Here is a 20,423-nt window from a genome sequence, read left to right on the forward strand (position 1 = left end):
GGAATGCAACCACTCACAGGAACCTTTGGGAGGCCACTGGTTACACAAAGGTCATCCAGCTATTCAGGCCCATCACTAAGTCTCAGAGTCATAAGGACATTGACAGCTCCTATAGTTGCTACCATGGACTCATCCTCAAGTCCCAACCCCTTCTTAAAGTTGATGCTAATTGGCTGAGATTATTTTTATTTTTGACAGGAAAGATGCTCCAAACCTTGAGAATGATTATATATGTGAAAAAACTTTGGGGATAAAGTTGGGAATACCCTGGAGAGGGTGAGGGAGAGGATGGGGGTTTGGGGACAAGTTGCTGGCAGTGACTACAGTATTTTTTCGCACTACCCAAAAGCCCTTCTGGAGGTCACCTCCATGTAAACCAAGACAAAACAAAGGCAGAGATCATAACACAACAAGGTTTGCAGTTTAACATTTTGTGGTTAGGGTTGACCTTGTATCACACACACAACTACTAGATGATTGGGTTAAGGCCTCTTACATGGCAGATATATATTGATTCAAGAGCTGGCAGGGGCACACACCCTCTGTACACACTGCAGACCCTCCACCACCACTCTTTCCCTCTCTGCTTCCCATACATGATCTTACCCCTACAAAACACTTGAGTTAACCTTTCACATGCATTCTCTTGCCAGGAAATGCAATAAAAACAACACTGAGTGGCTCATTGCATTAACAAGTATCTATGAGGTTCGGTTCAAAGCTATTATTAAGAGAAATGTACACCATACATGGATTATATGTATTGCCATGAGTATGACGGCTTCCTTCCGCTACACAATGGAATGTTTCTCTCAAAGAAATATCAACAAAAACAGACTCACCGGTATTCTCAAGGCCACAACCCGGTTCTCCACCTGCCACTCTCTCTCACCCCTAAAACAACTATTACAAAAACAAGAATATTTTTATAAATAAAAATTCTATTTCTAACTAAGCTTACAACTAAAATATTATTGACTTTCCTCTCCATGCACACAGTAGTTTAATATTGTACACAACTTCAATGTACAGCACATTGTTCCTTCATGTTTAGTCTGACATGAAGGATGGGAAAGAAGTAACAGACATGACATAACAACAGCCTTGCATGTTACAGAAGGAAAATTTTGCAAAATATGGAGCTTTCAGTGTTGCAAAGGAATATTTAACAAGTGCAAAGGTAGGGAGCTAATGGTTGGTCATATACATTTCATTGTGAAATGAAAATGTTGATTTTAACAGCTTTATAAAAATAAACACATTAAAGGTGTAGTTTGTTTCTAGTTGTGATGACGTGAACAATATCAATGGATAAGTGTGAAGGATTAATAAAGAAGAAAAGGTAAATGGTAATGGGAGAATTTGTGGAACACACACACACACACACACACACACACACACACACACGAAGTATGAAAGAAAATAAATTAGTGGAATTAGTGTCAAACAACAGATGGGATTTTTTTCATATGTGGTTTTCCTTTCCCAATAACTTTCCATAAGGATCTCAGCACTGAAAGTGTATCCAGACACAGAGCAAACAGTACACTAGAACACTGGGTCTGTGAAAAACGGTGATTCTCATAAATCAGTGATAAATTACTTTTGCAACAAAAATTTTGTACCTCCTGTATAATGAAGTTCATTATGTAAAGTATTTTTTTTTCTTATAATGGAGAATGAATCTTTTTTAATATTAATGAACTACTCATAATTTTGTAATTTCATATTTGACCCATACCAGCTGCACAGCATGCTGCATTACATATTGGTGTTATACTTGTGGCCATTGGAAAATGTCCTTGTGATATTCCAATGTTTGTTTAAATAGTTCAAAGGTACCAAGAACAATATTTGGCTTGTCAATACTGATGACTACAATAGTGATGCTTAGCTACAAGCCTCTTCCTTTCCCTCACTCCCTTGTTGATTGGTCATCCTGACTTTCACTCTTCTCAGCTATGGCGAGAGAGTGATGTCTTGAAAGTTTGACTAAAGAGACCCTTGAGTGGCCCTTTTGTTATGCCCCAATTGGTTATGCTGCACCTTGGTACTCTAGAATAGAATGCTGATGTTGTTAACATTTTGGAGCAAACACTGCAAAACAATAATGAGAATAACTGAGTTACTGATAATTACTAATCCTCAACACATTATGAGACAAGTGTACTGTAATCATAAATATTAGCCAAAAATAATGACCCCCATCCACACACACTCAATTTAGACATAGGACTAACCTTCTTTCACTCCTCATAAACAAAGCTTTTCATCATGCTATGCAGCCATTATATTTGGGTACGCAAAATGCTTATATATATATATATATATATATATATATATATATATATATATATATATATATATATATATATATATATATATATATATATATATATATATATATATACTAACACATAATTCTCGTTCAACTATACACTATGAAAAGCTAAGGAAATAATTATTTACAACTTACCACAATAACTGCTACTTAGATATGTATATAATTATAATGACACCCACAACATGTATTAAAAATACTATATTTTAATATACATTTACCTCCATTAATGTGAAGTACATTGCTATGGTGTTTTACTAATACAAATAATTGTCTAGAGAGCTTAAAAAAAAAAAAAAAAAGAAGTGAGAAGGAAAATAATAATTACTAAGCAATTTTGAGACAAGTATGAATTGAAGGCATCCAGCAACAAAACAGGAGATTTATGTGTGACGGGCGGAGTGAGGCCGAGGGCTGTGCTGTGTGGTGACTGGTTGCACGCGGCAGCAGCAGCAACAGCACAAGTGTCTGGTGTATGGGAGGCTGGTGAGGCGCGCCTTGTCCTTCCCACTGACTAACAACTACTGTTACAAACACAGACATGTTGTTGCTTTCAATTAATTTTCAATTTTCTTAATGTCCACAAGCTTTTCCCTATTTGGGGTCACTGCCAGGTTTCACTTTTCATTTTTTTTGTCTAGCAAGCCTTCTCTTGTGAGTCCAACTTTGTTCACATCTCTTCAAACAGTCTTTCCCCTGATTCTTGTGTCACCCTTTGTATAAACTTGCAATGATGAAATTGACAATCATGTAACACCACAATGTTAAAAACTGAAACACTACTTAAACAACGAGGCAGTACTCTTAGTATGTGAAGGATCTCTCATTAGTGTATTCAGGTTTACACTCATCACTGTCTTTGTGTGGTAGGTGGTGGTTTGCATGAAAAGGCAGACTGCTGTGCCTCATGGCTGTGCCTCATGAAGCACAAAGTAGTGAAAGGCTCCACCTGCACTCCATACAACGGCTACTCAGGGGTATCAGAGGTCATGATTCACTGTGAATCCAGAAGGGAACCACACACATAATCATACTTGAAATTTATTTTGAGTGCATCACTTGTGTTTGGCAGAAGCTTCCCTCTATTGGCTGCTGTGTCTGCCAGTGTGCAAAGAGTGACCACAAAGCCACCATGGAGGAAAGATGAGGGCAGAGTTTATGGCATGGAGAAAGAGTAAGAAAAATCAAGGAGACAAAAACTTACAAAATATTCATCTGGAATCTATAGAACATATACACTACACAAAATGAGAAGACTGTGCCAAAATAATATTATATTTCTTCATGATGTTTATACAATTCGTCTCAGAAGTTAATAAGATTGCCTTAAAAGATTTAATGGATGAACTTGGAAGTGGGAACACTTGCAAAAAAAATATCTGAAGAAAATAAATTTTTACAAATAACATTCAACTTGTGGAAGAACTGATATTAATTTTACAATGCTTAGTTTTGTTGCACTCAACATGTATTTTCCCCTCACGGCGGGGGTCATCTGCATGTATATGTACGGCACATGGTGCACACAGACACTGGATATGAGACTATGAAACAAGCAAGTTTCTTACACTATCAAACAAGATCAGTGAGGTGAGGAAGAAGTTAGCCTGCCCTGGCCAGCCTGTGCTGCCTCCTTTCTGTCTTGAGTGAAGTCTTCAAACAGTGTTCTTCAAGGTATGGTTTGCACCCCATTAATGGGTGATGATAGGAATTTTCCTGGGTTGCCCCTTCTGTACATAACATAACACCAGACAATTGGAGATACTAACCTCTCCATATGATGTCAAGAGACTTGCAAATGGGTTGTGACAGTAATGCTTAAAAAAAAAAAAAAAAAAAAAAAAAAAAAAAAAAAGGAAGAAGTTTGAAGAGCACATCTCTCTACCATGAGTTCTGACAAATGAGATTTACGGTATTTACAAATCTTACATTTCAAAATATCCATTTTCAATTAAATAATGGGGCTTTGAGAGTGACAATATCTCAGTTAAAAAAAAGAAAAAAAGACATGCAGTTTTAAAATATGTGAAATTTCATCTTGCAAGAAGGGTTTTAGCAGCGTGAGGCAGGCTGAAAAAGGAATCCAAACAACACTGGAAAAGGAAAGCTCATGTCAAGCTGCCTCCACCTGTGGCCCACACAGTGGCTCTCACTGACTTCTTGGTCACATCACCCATGAGGCACCTCACAAACTGTGCTGTGAAGTGCTATCATGTCACTCCTAGGTAAGGGAACACTGAGACTGTCAACAAGATAGCTTCTGAAGAGAAGTACGTATGTATGAACACACATTTATGCAGGGATACACACACTCACCCCCAACCACCCACCCACCCATCCCCACCCCCACCCCCACACCTATTTGTAGCCTGGTAGACTACAAATAGGTAAATACACACACACACACACACACACACACACACTTTATATATCTTTGCACAAATTAACATGATACAAAATTTTGGCAGCAGCCTTCAACCTTACATTTAAAATGTTTTGTGTATTAAATGTTCGTGAAATCTCCCATCAGTAAGATGCAAAAGGAAACTCAAGAAAATAGTCAGAAAGAACAGTATACAGTGGATACTTTAGGAGTTTCCATTTGTCTGTACAGTTAAAATCTAATGCCCCTGCTTTATTCCAGTAATACTGCAGATCTGGCCACATTTACTATTCCATAGATTATATTGCTTCAGGTCTGGAAGAATGGCTGGACTGTACACAATGACTGTGCAAATGGTCACAGGCTTGTACGAGAACTCTGTACCACATCACACAAGGACACTAAGAAACAGCTTGTAGAGGGGGGGCAACACCATCAGGAGGTCACAAAACAATATCCGAGAGAGACGCTCAGCTTAACAGCCATCAACACATTACTGATCTAGGCCAGTATCCATTTGTTTGTGATCCATGATTATGTCTGTGTCTGCATCTGTATCTGTATTCATGGCATACTCTTTGGTAGTCAATAAATATGCTTTTAAGCTCACCTAACTGAACTTTTGAGGAAGGGCAATTTTAATGGGGAAATAAGTATTGCAGTTACTGCCACTAACATAGCTGTGGCAGAATCAATGACTGCTTTTTAGATTTTCCTATATGCTCAATTTTTCGCTGACCTGGATATGGAGACAGACACAAACATATCTCACAGATAAATGGATGCCAAATCTTATTTGTAAAAAAGGTATAGGAGAGTGACCTTAGGAAAGAACATCACACCTCTGCTCTCCTTCCCTATCACCTGTAACTTTACTAAATGCAACATTATATTGAACTGTAAACTCTATCAGCATTGAAAGAAATATACATCTGTGAACTGAAAGAGAAGTGCCAAATCAAACACTTTATAACTTCTTAATCAACTTACAAAAATAACATAAAAATAACCAAGTTCAGGTCACAGATATCATGGCCAAGGCAATAATCTTGCTTAACAGACACTCACACCCCTGCACCCTCCCTGACAGTGACATCTAATGCTCTAACACACTGGTTCTCAACTCATCACCGCCCATGGACCTCCAATCCAATAAAAAAGAATAGTCAACCATCACTTTTCTAGAGTAATAATAAAAAGCGAACGTAACAAACATGTTGATTTCAAATACATTTCTTACAGAGCAACTTTTTTGAAATTATATATAATAGTAGACAGCTAACACTTTGCTTTGAAATTTATTTCCTGTACCCAGAATATTGAAGCATGAGAATATGACAGCCAGCTCATGCCAACAGGCCAGCCAGCATTGCTGCTTCCCAGAAGACTAGTACTTCCTTTCACTACCTTCCTCAGATAATTCATGTTGCCATGGCAAGAGCATTGTTTTTGCTTACTATCAAACGTGCTGAAGACAACCAAAAGAGTAATCAAGAACCACCAGAGGTCCATGGACCACCAGCTGAGAACCACTGCTCTAACAGATCACAGGACATAGATACAGGCGAGATACAATCAACAAACCCTACTTGGCCGGGCATCCACTTGTCTGTGATTTGTGATCTGTGTCCTGCGTTTGAATCTCTATCCATGTCTGTGGCATAGCTTTTAGTGTCTTTAAGCTCAACTTACTAAACTTTTGATGGGGGGAGAATGTTGCAATTACTGCTGTAGTCATAGCCATCATAGAATCAGTGCATGCTTCTAGGCTGGATTTTTCACTGACAAGGATACAGGTGCTGACATGAACATGGATTACGAATGACAGCCAATTGGAAGCCCAGCCTTACCCTGCCCCAAAGTTTCTACTGAACAGTATGTCTGTCCCCACACAAGGAACAGAGAAATAAGTACCCACCAGCCCACAGCTTGAGGGGCCAAAGGTCTGTACTGACTAGTGTACCTCAGCACTGCCACAACACTCACTACTCTTACTCACTAATACTCTTAACGTACAGTCTGAGAATTTGTAGATGAGCACTGAAACCTGACTTGTACTCTTCAAATTAGTAAATAACTGCTGACCACAACAAACCTTGTGTACCTACTCGTGGGAAAGCCAAATTTTTTTGAACAATTTCTTAAGGCCAAGTACAGAGGGGCTGAGTTTGACATGGGTGCCTCTTTTCTATGGGCTACTACTGCTACTGCTACATTTCTAGGGGCTTAAATTTCCTCCTCAGTTGAGCATATCATAGCCTTGGGCAGGGAGGTTGGCTTTTATAAGAGACTGACTTTTACACGAGTATATACACAATGTAAGCAGAGTCCTCCAGGCAGTCAAGATAACTCTTATGTCTGCTGGGAAACATGCATATATCAGATGGAACTAAAATCTGCAGCAGTTATGCACAATGGAAGATTTTACTAGTGTTCAAACAAAAAATGGTGGTGGATCATAGGAGGTGTATGGGAAGATCCCTCAAGGTTCATTTCACAATAATTAAAAGATGAGTTGAGTTGAATTGTAACTGCCTTTTGTATTGAGAAAAAAATCATTAACAAGGACAGAGATGAGTGAAAATGCAGATAATATACAGAAAACTGACAACAATGAATGAACTGCTTTTTGAATTTTCAACAACTGTAGTATTGAGATAAAATAAACAAAACACTGACAGATGCAATAAACAAGTTGATGAAAGTGATGACAATGAATGCCCTGCTTGTTGAATTTTCAGTGACTTTAGTATTGAAACATAATCAACAAAATGTTGACAGATGCAGTACAAGAGCAGATGAAAGACAGGAAACTGAATGGCAAAGAATGGACAGCCAGATAAATTTTCTCAGATTCTCTTGTATTTAGCATTGGGATGAAATCCACAAGACAGGGAAGATGTGATAAAAAAATACATTAAACACACACACAAAACTCCATGCTAAACATAACTAAGAGATCCACCAGCACAAGTATGACACTTTTGATGAAGAGATGCAGAACTGTACCACATCCCAGCGTCTCAGTCAGAAACAATACTCGCCCTGTAATAGCTTTGTTCTTTACTGTTAGCCATTTTTCATGACAATATGAAGTGGACAACTGCATCATTGATTCTTTGATCATTGTCATTCAGATATAATGCCTTTTTGATAGCATTCTTCATCTACTGCAGGTAATAATACGTCAAAGAGTGTGTTGAGAAATTCCTGAAGCAACAGGGTGTTGATGTGCTTCAAGGCAGTCATGTGGTGAGCTTAATTTTTGACAGACTCACCAAAATGTGATAGAGTGTGTGGCAAAAGTGAAACAAAAACAGACTTACAGTAAGTGTGGCTCTGACCTGCCAGCTCAGAGGATTTTGGGGATGTGGTTCTGTGCCCCGTTGGCCTCTAGTGGACTACTTCTGGTCTGATGGGATGGCGGAAGGCTGTCTCCGTCCCTGTGAGCCTCACCCTCCTCCCCGCCCAGCAGCACCAGTTCCTCCCCACCACTGCTGCCCTCATAGTGTCTTGGGGACTTGGTTAAGATCACCTTCATTTCAATTTGCTGTTGTTGCTGCTGTTGTTGCTGTTGCTGTTGTGGTTGTGCATGTGTTTGTTGCTGTTGCTGAGGCTGCTGCTGCTGTGCCTGCTGAGGCTGCTGCTGTTGTTGCTGTCCGGTGGCATCACTACCACCATCAGAATCGCTGTTCATAACAGCACTGTTGCGGTTGCTGTTGGTCCCGTTGCGGTTTTCCTTCTCCTTCTCATGGCGGTGCTTCTCCTTCTTTTCTCCCTTCCGGTCACTGTCTCGCCGCTCACCATTTCTAGCCTTCTCCTTGTCCTTCCGTTTCCCAAGGTTGGGCTTCGAAATGATTGGGTTGGCAAACTTGAGCTTCTCCTTTCCCTCCTTCTCCTTCCCTTCCTTCTCCTTGCCTTCCTTTTCCCTGCTGGAGCCCTGAGGAGTGCGGATGGGCTTGCTCTTGTCATCAGCCACATCCCCTTCTTCCTGGATGGAGGTGAGCGGCCGCCCATCCTCCGTGTTCTGGATGGGAATGTCGTCTGTGGAGGAACGAGGGGTCAGTGGTGTGCATTGGGGGGCGGAGCATCAAGGAACAAGTGATGTGCACAAACAGTGAGCTGCAAAACACCCTCATCCAAAAATTAAAGAAACAGTTATTAAAGAAATAGATAAGTAAACATATCAGTAAATAATATAAAAAATAATAATAATAATAATAATAATAATAATGATAATATTAACAGCAATGATAATATCATAAATGTAAAATACTACAGCATCTAGAGATTTAGGATACATAATATAAATCATAAATGCAATACCAGCTTTTGAAAAGAAGTCTTTATAGTTCAGATTTCATTATTGGCCCCAAGGTCTTTTGACTTGCATAATCTCATTCTGAACAAGTGATCACTTCTCTTATCATTCAGACAAAACGAACAATTAAAGTGAAAAATCATTAAAAACATGTATTTAAGCAAGACTGTGTGTGTATAAGGGGAGCACTTTGTAAATGAAGCGTGTACCAGTAATTAAAGATGAAAGGAGGCTGTATTCATGGCTCTCCTGGAGGGAGTGTCCAACAGGGGACTAAGAGCCGGGTTCACAGACTAACCCAGTGGCTTTGTAAGTGACTAAACCAGCAAACTCCTCAAGTTTGTTAAGTGTTCCACAAAGCAGCAGGCCAGAAATTTCTTGTATAGTATCTTCAAGTTCAAGTCTGTTATATTTTCCATAACCATCAAAAACTACACAGGGAACTTCAGATTAGTCTTTGGCACCATGTAGAATACCAAACAAACTTGGGAAGTTGTTTGGTTTGGGAGCTCATGAAGGCACTCACTGTGTTGGACCGGAGAGCTGCCACTTACTGTTGAAAATTTGTGGGAAAAGAGGCACTGATAATTTTGCTTCCCTCTCTCTCCCTCAGGCAAAAGAAGTACATTTATCAAGAGTGGAGGATGGTTTGGTGGAGGTCTTTGTCACAGTCTCATTCCTCACCACATCTAAGTAAGTTTTATTGACAAACAGTTGATAGAAATAAAATTACTTTGTTGAATAAAGTAAAACAATAGCATACAGTTTTTGATAAAGCAATATTCTCAGCTACTTTTACTACTACTACTACTACTACTACTATTACTACTTTTGCTCCTCCTCCTCCTCCTCCTACTGCTACTACTACTACTATACCTACAGTTGCTACTCTTGCTACTACTACTGCTACAACTACTACTACTACAACCCATACCACTATTACTACTACAATTACTCCTCCTCCTACTACTACTACTACTACTACACCTACAATTGCCACTGTTGCTACTACTACTACTACTACTACTACTACTACTACTACTACTACTACTACTACTACAACCCATACCACTATTACTACTACAATTACTCCTCCTCCTCCTACTACTACTACTACACCTACAATTGCCACTGTTGCTACTACTACTACTACTACTACTACTACTACAACTACAACCCATACCACTATTACTACTACAATTACTCCACCTCCTCCTACTACTACTACCACTACAGCTACTACTACTATTACTACTACTACTACCACCACCACCACTATCACTGCTACTATTACTACCACAACTACTACTGCTATTACTGCTGTTAGGCTACTTACTACAACTACTACTACTACTGCTTCTAGTACAACAACACTTCTATGGATATTGGCATCAATAATAATAATTCATGACAAAAACAACAAAAGATAATAATAATAATAATAATAATAATAATAATAATAATAATAATAATAATAATAATAATAATAATAATAATAATAATAATAATAATAATAAATAATAGTAATAATAAAGATAATAACAACAATAATGATGGCCTCTTCCAGACCCAGAGTGCAAGGGAGGTGCAACACTACTCTATGAAACAGTATATTCTTCAAGGTCCCTGACTCAAACACTAAAGTTTCCAACACTGTATACAAGCTAAGTTTCAGGTCTTGGTTAACTAGATGTAATACCATGACACTACCAATGGAATACATTAGTACTTGGCTGACTGGCACTATCTGATCCACAGCAATCATACAGAAGCAATCATTATGTAGATGTATCATACAAAACTGAGGCAACCATGCTCATACCATGCATATGAAAGGAACTGATGTAATGGAGTACCAATAGCATTTTACCCAAGACATCATGGATTATTTTTTTTCAAATTGTAACCCAAACTAATGCTGTTGGTGTATTATTGCATAACTCATGTAAAAGTTGTGCCATGAGAAACTGATCTTTTCAGGATAAATCTTTTTTCCAACAACTTGTCTGGGATACTAACCTGTGCCCTTGAGATGTGAGGCTGACTCTCTAGTATTGAGCTAAAGAGGTACCTGCATGGCTTAAGGCTTTTAGAGCCTTTATCTGCATCTCAGACCATTACAGTTGACTCCCACAAAAAAAGTTAAGAATATAATTAAGCCACAAGACAAGAAGTGTTACCATGCCAAAGTCCACTCAGAGTTGAGATAAAAAAGTGGCTAAAAAAGATTCAGACTTTTACATGAGTATGCACTCTACATTACAAAAAATAATACATGATACTCAGGAGGAAAAAATATACAATTTTACATAATGAAACACATGAGATACACAAGAATAAGTGTCCAACAGTACCATGGCAGGAACCAGTGGGTGAGCAGGTGAATGTTGCCACTTACTAGTCCACCAAACCTGCAGCTACACACTCCTGGCCCAGCTCCTGCTCCAATGCCTCCTCCCTCCTGCCCCTCCACACTACACACACAACTTTGGAGCAAAATTCTTAAAGAAGCAAGGACCGTAACTAGAAATGGATTTCTTGGGGGGAAAGAGTAAGTGAAGCATACTTTGGATGCTGTTAAGCAATTAAGGATCATTTACAAACTATGCCAAAATCCACTTTAGACCAAGTAATATTACTGGGAGGTGGGATATATTCCCATAACCTCTCCCCTTAGATACACGCAAGAAGTAAGCAAGGATTCTACTCTCTGTAAGGAGGATGATACTGAATATTCACAATGAGTTGCTGTGGGTGTCCTCTTCATGCTGAGCTTTGCTGTTGCTGAGGATTGTGTTCACAGGTCCCACAAGCCTTCCTGCACCCTGTTGCCATCTACCACAATGCTGCGTGGCCTCAGTGGCGGCCCAGAGAGGTCAGCAGAGTGACGGTTCTGCATCTTGCTGGGTGTTGGTGGGGCAGACTGGTGGTGCAAGGCAGTGGTCCTCCCTGAGTCAGAGGAATGCCTCACATGGCCTTGCTGCCTCAGTGACCCACTTTTGGGGGAGGTGTTGGGAGCCTCCTCCTCGGGGGTACTGTTGGGGAAAGCCTGAGGGCGGAGGCTTATTCCTGGAGACTGGGCCGGTGAGCTGACAAAAGGGATGTGTGTTTTCAGAAATGATATGAATCTTCTGTCTGAGGTGGGGGAGGCATCCTTTGCTAGCTGTTCTGAGGATGTGGCTGGAGACTCACAAAATTTGCCTGCGGCATTGTCAGCTGTGCCTTGTCCCCCTGAAGAAAAGCGACCATGTCTGTGATTGATGTGTATGTCCAGAAAGTTTCCCTTGGGTGAAACTCCCTCTGCCTTGCCACCTGGAGCTCTAGTAGGTATGTTGGGTGAATCTCCAGGCTTGTTATGTTGGGCCTCAAAGCCAGCCTGAGAGCCTGACAATGACCTCTTGTGTTTGCGACCAATGTGCAGGTCCAGAAGGATTCCCTTGGGGGACTGAGCCCCCTCTCTGCCTGGTCTTGGGGACATGCTGGGGGACTCACCAGACTTGTTTGTGTGGTGCTCCCCCACACCCTGACCTCCTGAGGGCGTTCGTTTGTGTTTGCGACCCAAATGAAGGTCCAGCAGGTGGCCCTTGGGTGACTGGGAGCCAGTCTCTTGCCTGGCACTGGAGGGCCGGCTGCTTGAGTCACCTGAGCGCCGAGTCTCTGGACTCTTAACAACCTTGGACTCTGGAATCATCTTGAGGGCAGTGATGCCCATCTGGGGAGTGTGGCGGGTGGAGGAGGAGGAGGAGGCGGCGGGCTGGGCGACTGGGCCAGGTGCATGGGTGTGGCCTTGGCCGGGCTGGGTCGTGTGGCCAAACGTTGGGTCACGGCTAACATCCACATACCGGTCCAAGGCAAATGGGTCCTCCTCATCCCCAGTACACTCTAACAGATCATCTACCATGCCGCATGCAATAAACATGCAACAAATATTAATAAATACAGTTTTATAATGGCATAAGAATTTTTAAAAGGCTAGAGATACCTAAAAGCTTTTGTTAACAATCTAAACACATAACTATGATCATCTAAGACTCTAAGAAAGGCAGAGCTTGTGTGTGTGGCTGGAAGTGACCAGGACTGCTCAAACATACAACCTTGTGCTGTCTCAAAGCTAATCATCCCCAACCTTTCCATGAAAACATAACAAATTTACTGACCAGTTATAAATCTTGTGACAAAGTAGTACAGGTTGATTGTACCAAGACTGTCAAATAAATGTGTGTGGCTTTCTGTTATTAGGAAGGCAGAAAGCATGTGTGGATGTTCAAAATAGTAAAACCTAACAAATGAAAGGGACTGAAACTATCAAGATTCATCATGGGTCAATAATCTCTCTCTCTCTCTCTCTCTCTCTCTCTCTCTCTCTCTCTCTCTCTCTCTCTCTCTCTCTGTCTCTCTCTCTCTCTCTCTCTCTCTCTCTCTCTCTCTCTCTCTCTCTCTCTCTCTCTCTCTCTCTCTCTCTCTCTCTCTCTCTCTCTCTCTCTCTCTCTCTCTCTCTCTCTCTCTCTCTCTCTCTCTCTCTCTCTCTCTCTCTCTCTCTCTCTCTCTCTCTCTCTCTCTCTCTCTCTCTCTCTCTCTCTCTCTCTCTCTCTCTCTCTCTCTCTCTCTCTCTCTCTCTCTCTCTCTCTCTCTCTCTCTCCTTGGCAAGTGTTTGGTACAGTTGTGAATGAGAATATTAATCCACTTTACTCTATAGCTGTGACATGGCAGCCCTTTCTGTGGAGGGAGTCACACAGGGCAGGAAGAGAGTGGAGGGAGAGGAAGTGAGAGAGGGGGCAGGGGCAGGGGGGAAAGAGGAGACTTGCCATGCAGAAAGAAGCTACCGAGTCATCATCATCATCACCAGCAGTCCTTACTAGTACCAATATTCTCTGCCTCTTTAAGCCTATGTCTGTTGTTAGCATACTCCATCCTGGTAGATCAAAGGTTCTGATTTCATCTCTCTGCCTAGTTCTCTGTCCGCCATAACTAATTCAAAAATTCCTGGGTTGCCACGCTGCTACTTTGGTAGTGCGTCTTAACACAACACACGGTATGACCTGCCTATTTCTTCCAAGTCACAATGAATTCAAAGTAAGGTGGACTGATATTTTTGTCTACAACTGTACAGAAAGACAAGTCATCCACACAGCATATTTGTATTTGTGGTGCATCTTAAGAGGAACAGGTGGAGGAGGGAAGTGGAGGGAGGGGGAAAGAAGAGAGAACACATCCCCGTGACAATCAAATTGAGGGGTGACACAAACAATTGTCCCTCCTTGAAGTCTATGAGTCTCACCTTCCCCCTTCACTCACGCATTGCATGGCTAGTCACATTTGCATGAGAGGCTCACCCTGGTCACTCCACCACACCAAGCTCCCTAGGGGTACATGAGAGTGGCTGTGAGGAGGACAGACAAGTCAACGGTGGAGGGCATGAATGTTGCTGCATGGATGACTCGGATACTAGAGAACATTTGCTAAACACTGCTGTCCCTTAGGTCATCATGGGTTTTATGAATGGATGACTTGGCTAGCAGAGAACATTGGGAAAGCACTATCTTCATCCCTGAGGTCATGGCTCTTATACAGCTAAGGTGGTTGACCAGCTGCACTAAGCTATCGTTCCTCTAATACCTGACTGATATTAAGTGATTTTCTGCCTGCAGAAAGCCTAGACTCTAGCTTCTTGGTTGTTAGCATTAATTGCCCCTTTAGGCAGTAATTTCTTAATAACAAAACCTATCTTGACAAGTAAAAGCTCATAAATCATAGAGCTAAAAAAGTTCATTTAGGCAGCAAAATAATGAAGCAGTGACTTCTTGTCTACAAGAAACAAACAGTAGTTTCCCAAGGGAAACAGATGAAAAAAATATCTTTATCCCTGGCCCTGGTAAATTCTGAAGTTCATACAATGGTTCTAAGCTAAAATGAAAACCACTATATATACTTGTGGAAAGTTGATATCATCTATAAAGTATCCTTCCAGGGCTGTGCTGTGTCTGACTGAGGAATACATTTAAGACTCCTAAAATGTAGTGTCCAGTTGAAAGTTATCCTGCTGAACTTAACCTTAAAGAAATCTTTAATAAAATAACTTACACAAGCATATACATTGGCAATTCCTGGCTCTGATAAATTACAATGGCAAGACAGTGGTTTGTCAAAGGACACAGATAAGCTATAGAGGTAAGTCAGCAGTGTATGTGTCTTCCTACTTGATATCAGACTGATGACAACACCACCCCTGCACACTGCCCTGCTGCATCATGACCTAAATCCCAAACCTTCAACATGTTTCCAATTGTGAATACCAACACATGAAAACACAAATATTAGCAACAGCACTTTACCATGAACTTTCTTCCATGAACTCCAACTTTTTCTGTACTCAAATAATTATTGGAGTTGTGTGTTAAACTTGTGGGAAATAAACAAAAGATGTTATTGAGACAGAGGCTAGTTACAAATTTCTTATTGAATTCTGCTCCATACTGACTATACAGTGTTTTAGTCCATAAAAATAGTTTAATAAATGAATAAATTAATTCACTAATTTAGTATTTTTTGGTATGTTTAGAATTCACAGGACTGAGTCAACCTTATATGTTCCATACTTTATAAATCTTACTCATATAGTTCCTATTGCTGAGTTTTAAATTAGATAATGATATGATAATTCTTGCTTTTGGATGGCAATGAGAATTTCTCTATGATTCCACATATTATAAGTGTGAAATTGAAAAAAAAGAGGAAACAAAAATCCACTGCAAACTAACTATATATATATATATATATATATATATATATATATATATATATATATATATATATATATATATATATATATATATATATATATATATATATATATTTTCTGACTAGTGCATAAACATCTGGAAACCGGCACTTGCTTCAAATATTATTATAAGCATGAAATAGGAAAACATGATAAAATGTTGTGATGTCTTGCGACGGGTCAGGAGGTTAAGATAGATAGATGCATTGACAAAAAATATAAACACTTTTACATGTAGATGCTTCAATATGCATTTGAAAAATGAATCACCATAATCTCTTTAGCAGGAATGAATTTATATGTTTTGAGTTGCAAAAAAATGTTCTCTATTTTTGGCAGTTAACTGACGTAAGCCTTAACTGATCATTGTAGGGGTGGAGCACATGATGATGATTTTGCCACACAGTGGGGGGGAGGGGGGATGCCACTGTCCAATAAGAGTGAAAACTTTTCATTCACTAATTAACAGGCTAACCTTGTAGCCTTGTATATTAGTTCCCTTGACAAAACTTTCAATAAATATGTATTCTGCACCCTGGAGGTACAAGATCATAAAAAATTTGAATGAAAAAAAAAAAAAAAATACATGTAAAAAATGTCAGTAAAAAGACAATAGTACACGTTATGGATTTGTGTTTCTTTTGCGAAGAAAAACTGTACAGAACACAAAATGCACATGACCAGATTTACAAAGGAATTCAGTGTCTTGGCCTTTCTTTGTGTCAGGCGGCAACAGGGTGACTTACCTGGCAGCTTTTTGGTCCTGAAGGAGGCATTGGTGATGAAGGTCTTGGAGAGCGGCGTGTTGGTCGTGGTGGAGGGTGTGAGTGCCACGCTGATCCCCATCGGCCCATCGCTGGGCTGGCCTGAAAACACCACCAACTTTATCATCATCATCATCTATTCTTAGTTCACTGTAGGAATAAGACCTTTCCCAATGTTTTTCATCTCTGTCTGGTGCTAGGTGTACTCTTTCCTACTCCAGTAGCGGTTCTAATTTCATCTCTACCTGGTCCTCTATTGTCACTCACTTTTACAACTCCTGGTTTTCCACTTCTCTGTCTGATGTTAATGTACTATGTCCTCCTCTAGCAAGGATTCTACTTTCATTTCATCTGTTCCTGTTTGTCTTGACTTCTACAATTTCTGTGTTGCCACTCTGTTGATATGACCTGCCCAAATTTACTTTGTTCTTGATTGCAATAAGAATATTATCATACTCTCTTCACATCTCTCCATGATTCATGCAGTATTTTTCTCTCCATTTCTTATTGTGAGCTTTTTTAGCCTTGTCTCAAGATCTTTTGTGATGTGCCAAGTTTTTAATCATAACCTTAACTCTGGACCTGAGCCTAACACTACTCACTACAGTAGCTTATTGGCACAATTGCTTAACATCTGGCCTTCATTTTTAATTCTAACTATGGATGGATACAACACTGTTTTTTCTATGTTAACTCTGTTACAGTGATGGTCTCTGTCTGTATCTGTGCCTTGCTACTCACCACTTGGGTTGACCTTTAGTGAGTTCTTGATGCCATTTGTCATGAGGAGAACATCTGCAAACAGTTCATACTGCGCCCTCATGTGTATGTCTTCAAGAGCCTGTATTCCCAAGCTGGCAAACTCGTTGAACCTGAAGACAGGCTAAAATGAGGAAACTTCTTGGGTCCATTAACTGTTTTATGCATCAGCAGTAAAACTTGACCACAGACATCATTATAGTGACAATAATATGTAGCCAAATGAAGACAATGTATGTAAATCAAAACCTATAGACACAGGCTCAAATAAGGAGTCTCTGTGGGTCTTAACTGCTCCTAGGGATCAGTAGTAAAGCTTGACCAAGGATACAATTATAGGGACAATAATATGAAGCAAGATAATGATAATGTGTGTAAATAAGAAGACACAAGGGATAAATAATTATACAGCAATCTATCATAAATATGCAGAAGAAATGAATCTGTACAGGATGTCAATGAAAGAGGGAAATAATGTTAACAAACACCTTGTTCATGAAAAAATAAAGTGGTAGAATATTTAAGTATTAGTTGTACATTCATCTATCATTATTGGAGGTATATTTACAGGGAAAGAGTTTTTTATCATGCACAATCTACACACATGCCTCCGAGTGGACCTCCTGCTCACTCCACTGACTCGAGACTCAAGTGGCTGGCAATGAGAGAGCCAGGAGATAGATGGATACATGTATAGGTAGAGAGAAGCAGAGGTAGAGATAGTGGTAGAAGTAGAAAGATAGAGAGATTGAGGTGCGGTTAGAGGGGAAGAGAAAGAAAGATGCACAGATGGACAAATACAGGCAACAACTTGACAAGAAAGAGGTAGGAAAGGAGTGAAAGCCTTACTCTGCTTCCTGACCAAAACAAACCTTAATGAGAGAGAGATAGCACAGGCGTGGAAGCCTTGATACCTTTCCTAACTGAGACAACACCAAACTAGGAAGAGGTAGAAAAGGAGGAGAAATGGCAGCCTTGAACCTCTTTCCTCACCAAAGCAAAAGCTAACAAGAGAGAGGAAGAAAAGGAGAAATGGTAGCCTTTAATTCCTTTCCTCAGCAAGGCAAAAACTATTGAGAGTTAATAAAGGAGGTGACACAGCAGCCTTTAATCCCTTTCCCCACCAAAGCAACAACATCTGCTAAGGGAGAGGCAGGAGAGAAGGAAGAGCAGTAACTTTGCTTCCTTTTCTCACCAAGACAATACCTAATAAGATACTAATACCAATAAGACATTAATGTTGGAAGCTTTGCTCTTGTTGTATGCCATGATACCTGCAATTCATGTATACTAATTTTCTGTTGTACATGTTTTCATATTGTTCTCTATCTATTATGTGTACAACTATTTGGGATGTTCCTTCTTCTTGGTACTAGTATATTTACTTTCTTAGAAATTAATACTGTACGGAATAAAGCTTGAAAGTTTTCAATAAGTTCATAATCTCATGAGGTAGAAACCTTGCTCCCCTCCCTGAACAAGACAAGACCAGAGTGAAGAGCAGGAGCAGACCACGGCAACACAGTGCAAGAGGAGGCCCACCCAGCAGACACAACCATTACACACTCTACACCATGGTCCAGGAGACCCTAGGAGTCAGTGCTGCTACTCTACCCTGCTGTGAGGAAAATCAAACTGTTAAAATAAGAAAGAAGCATCCGAGAGCCGGCCCCCAGCCAGCTGCAACAAAAGAAGTCATAAAAAAAAACATCAGGAAGCAGTGAGTTATCTGTGGCTGAGGTGGATCCCCTGTGAGGGACATTGAAGCAGCTGCAGCTGATCATGTCCCAAGACACAGTATTAAAGGCTTTTCAACACTATACCTCACACTAGCATCTGTCAGAAACAATGCTCATCCTAAGGTATCAGCTTTGTTATTTTACTTCAACCCTATTTACTGTGATGGCAAAATGAAGGAAGCTGCATCATTAATGAAAATCGTGTATTAGGCACCATTCTTTATTTCCCTGCAGATATCGAGAGCTTGCTAAAACATAGCTTAAAGGAGCAGGGCAAGGCAGTCATGGTGAAGCTGTTGCCACAAAAATGAGCATAATTTTTGACACTCACTGCCGTGGGGTATATTGAACAATGACAGTGGCAAGGAATGGGACTCCTCATGTCCAGATCTGTGAGGGTGTTGGCTTCATTACAACATTGATTTACAGTGATCAGCTAATCAAAAGTGATCAGCTACATTTAAGTGATTAGTTTTTAGTTTTGTAAGTAAAACACTTTCTAGTTTCTAATCTACTGATAAGGTACAGTGAATGGGGAGCTGGGGAGGTCACTTTAGAGCATTAGTACTTAGCAAGGGAAGCAAGGTTCACTACTGAAGGATGTTTCTAAAGTCTTTCTGAGGGGATTTACAGCAGCAGGTCAGCTACACTTAAGAGCACGAACGACCCTGAGTTGGGGAAGAAGAGATGTGAGACAAGGGAGTACAATATGCAACTTGTCCAGAGTCAAACATCATGGACATTTACTTACTCAGAAAAGATAAACATATAATAGGAATAATAGCTACACTTCAGAGCATGAAATCCCTGGGTATTGAGGGAGAGGGGACATGAGACAAGGGGAGTGCAGCTTGCCTTGAGCCACAGGGCATGGACTTTTATTTACGCAGAAAATAATAATAATAATAATAATAATAATAATAATAATAATAATAATAACAGTGATAATAATAACAATAATGACAATAATAATGATACATAATAGGCTTTTCTGGTTCATGCAACCTTTTGAGGGGACAAGAGGGAGCCCGAGGAGTCATCGAGTCCCTTGCAAGCACCAAAGAAGCTGATCTATTATGGCAACACTACCTGCGCAGCTTGACATGGGGACTATGGTAACACTGGCCGGCACAATTGGGCATCATGGCGGGGCAAAGCATCCCCCCTCCCTTGGCTGCATTGTGGCTGCAAAGACTTCCATCATGAGCAACAACAAAAGGAGGAACCAGGGAGTGTTTGAAGACTTCTGGGGATAGGGTATGAGCTGGTGGTGATGTGACGGCATTTCAGGGGACAGTATGCAGGACTATCAGCTTCCCTGTTTTGTACTGAGACGAG

At 40.3% G+C, this 20,423-nt stretch overlaps 1 protein-coding gene across 8 annotated transcripts in view; it reads right to left on the minus strand.

The window, feature by feature from the left end:
- Positions 1 to 225: 225 nt before the first annotated feature.
- LOC127005809 (hyccin-like) overlaps positions 226 to 20,423 on the minus strand; it is a 36,737-nt gene continuing 16,539 nt past the window's right edge. For 6 of the 8 annotated variants that reach the window (XM_050874938.1, XM_050874940.1, XM_050874941.1 and 3 more), the window contains 4 exons: positions 20,175 to 20,270; positions 17,329 to 17,459; positions 16,570 to 16,689; positions 226 to 8,768 (listed from right to left, as the gene is read on the minus strand). In XM_050874938.1, coding sequence (XP_050730895.1) covers positions 8,077 to 8,768; positions 16,570 to 16,689; positions 17,329 to 17,459; positions 20,175 to 20,270 — 1,039 coding nt within the window. In that variant the 3' untranslated portion in view covers positions 226 to 8,076. The remainder of the gene's footprint in view (positions 8,769 to 16,569; positions 16,690 to 17,328; positions 17,460 to 20,174; positions 20,271 to 20,423) is intronic. The other 2 variants (XM_050874944.1, XM_050874943.1) reach the window with 1 other exon arrangement.

The sequence above is a fragment of the Eriocheir sinensis genome, chromosome 31, assembly GCF_024679095.1.
Source record: "Eriocheir sinensis breed Jianghai 21 chromosome 31, ASM2467909v1, whole genome shotgun sequence".
Classification (NCBI taxonomy): domain Eukaryota; kingdom Metazoa; phylum Arthropoda; class Malacostraca; order Decapoda; family Varunidae; genus Eriocheir; species Eriocheir sinensis.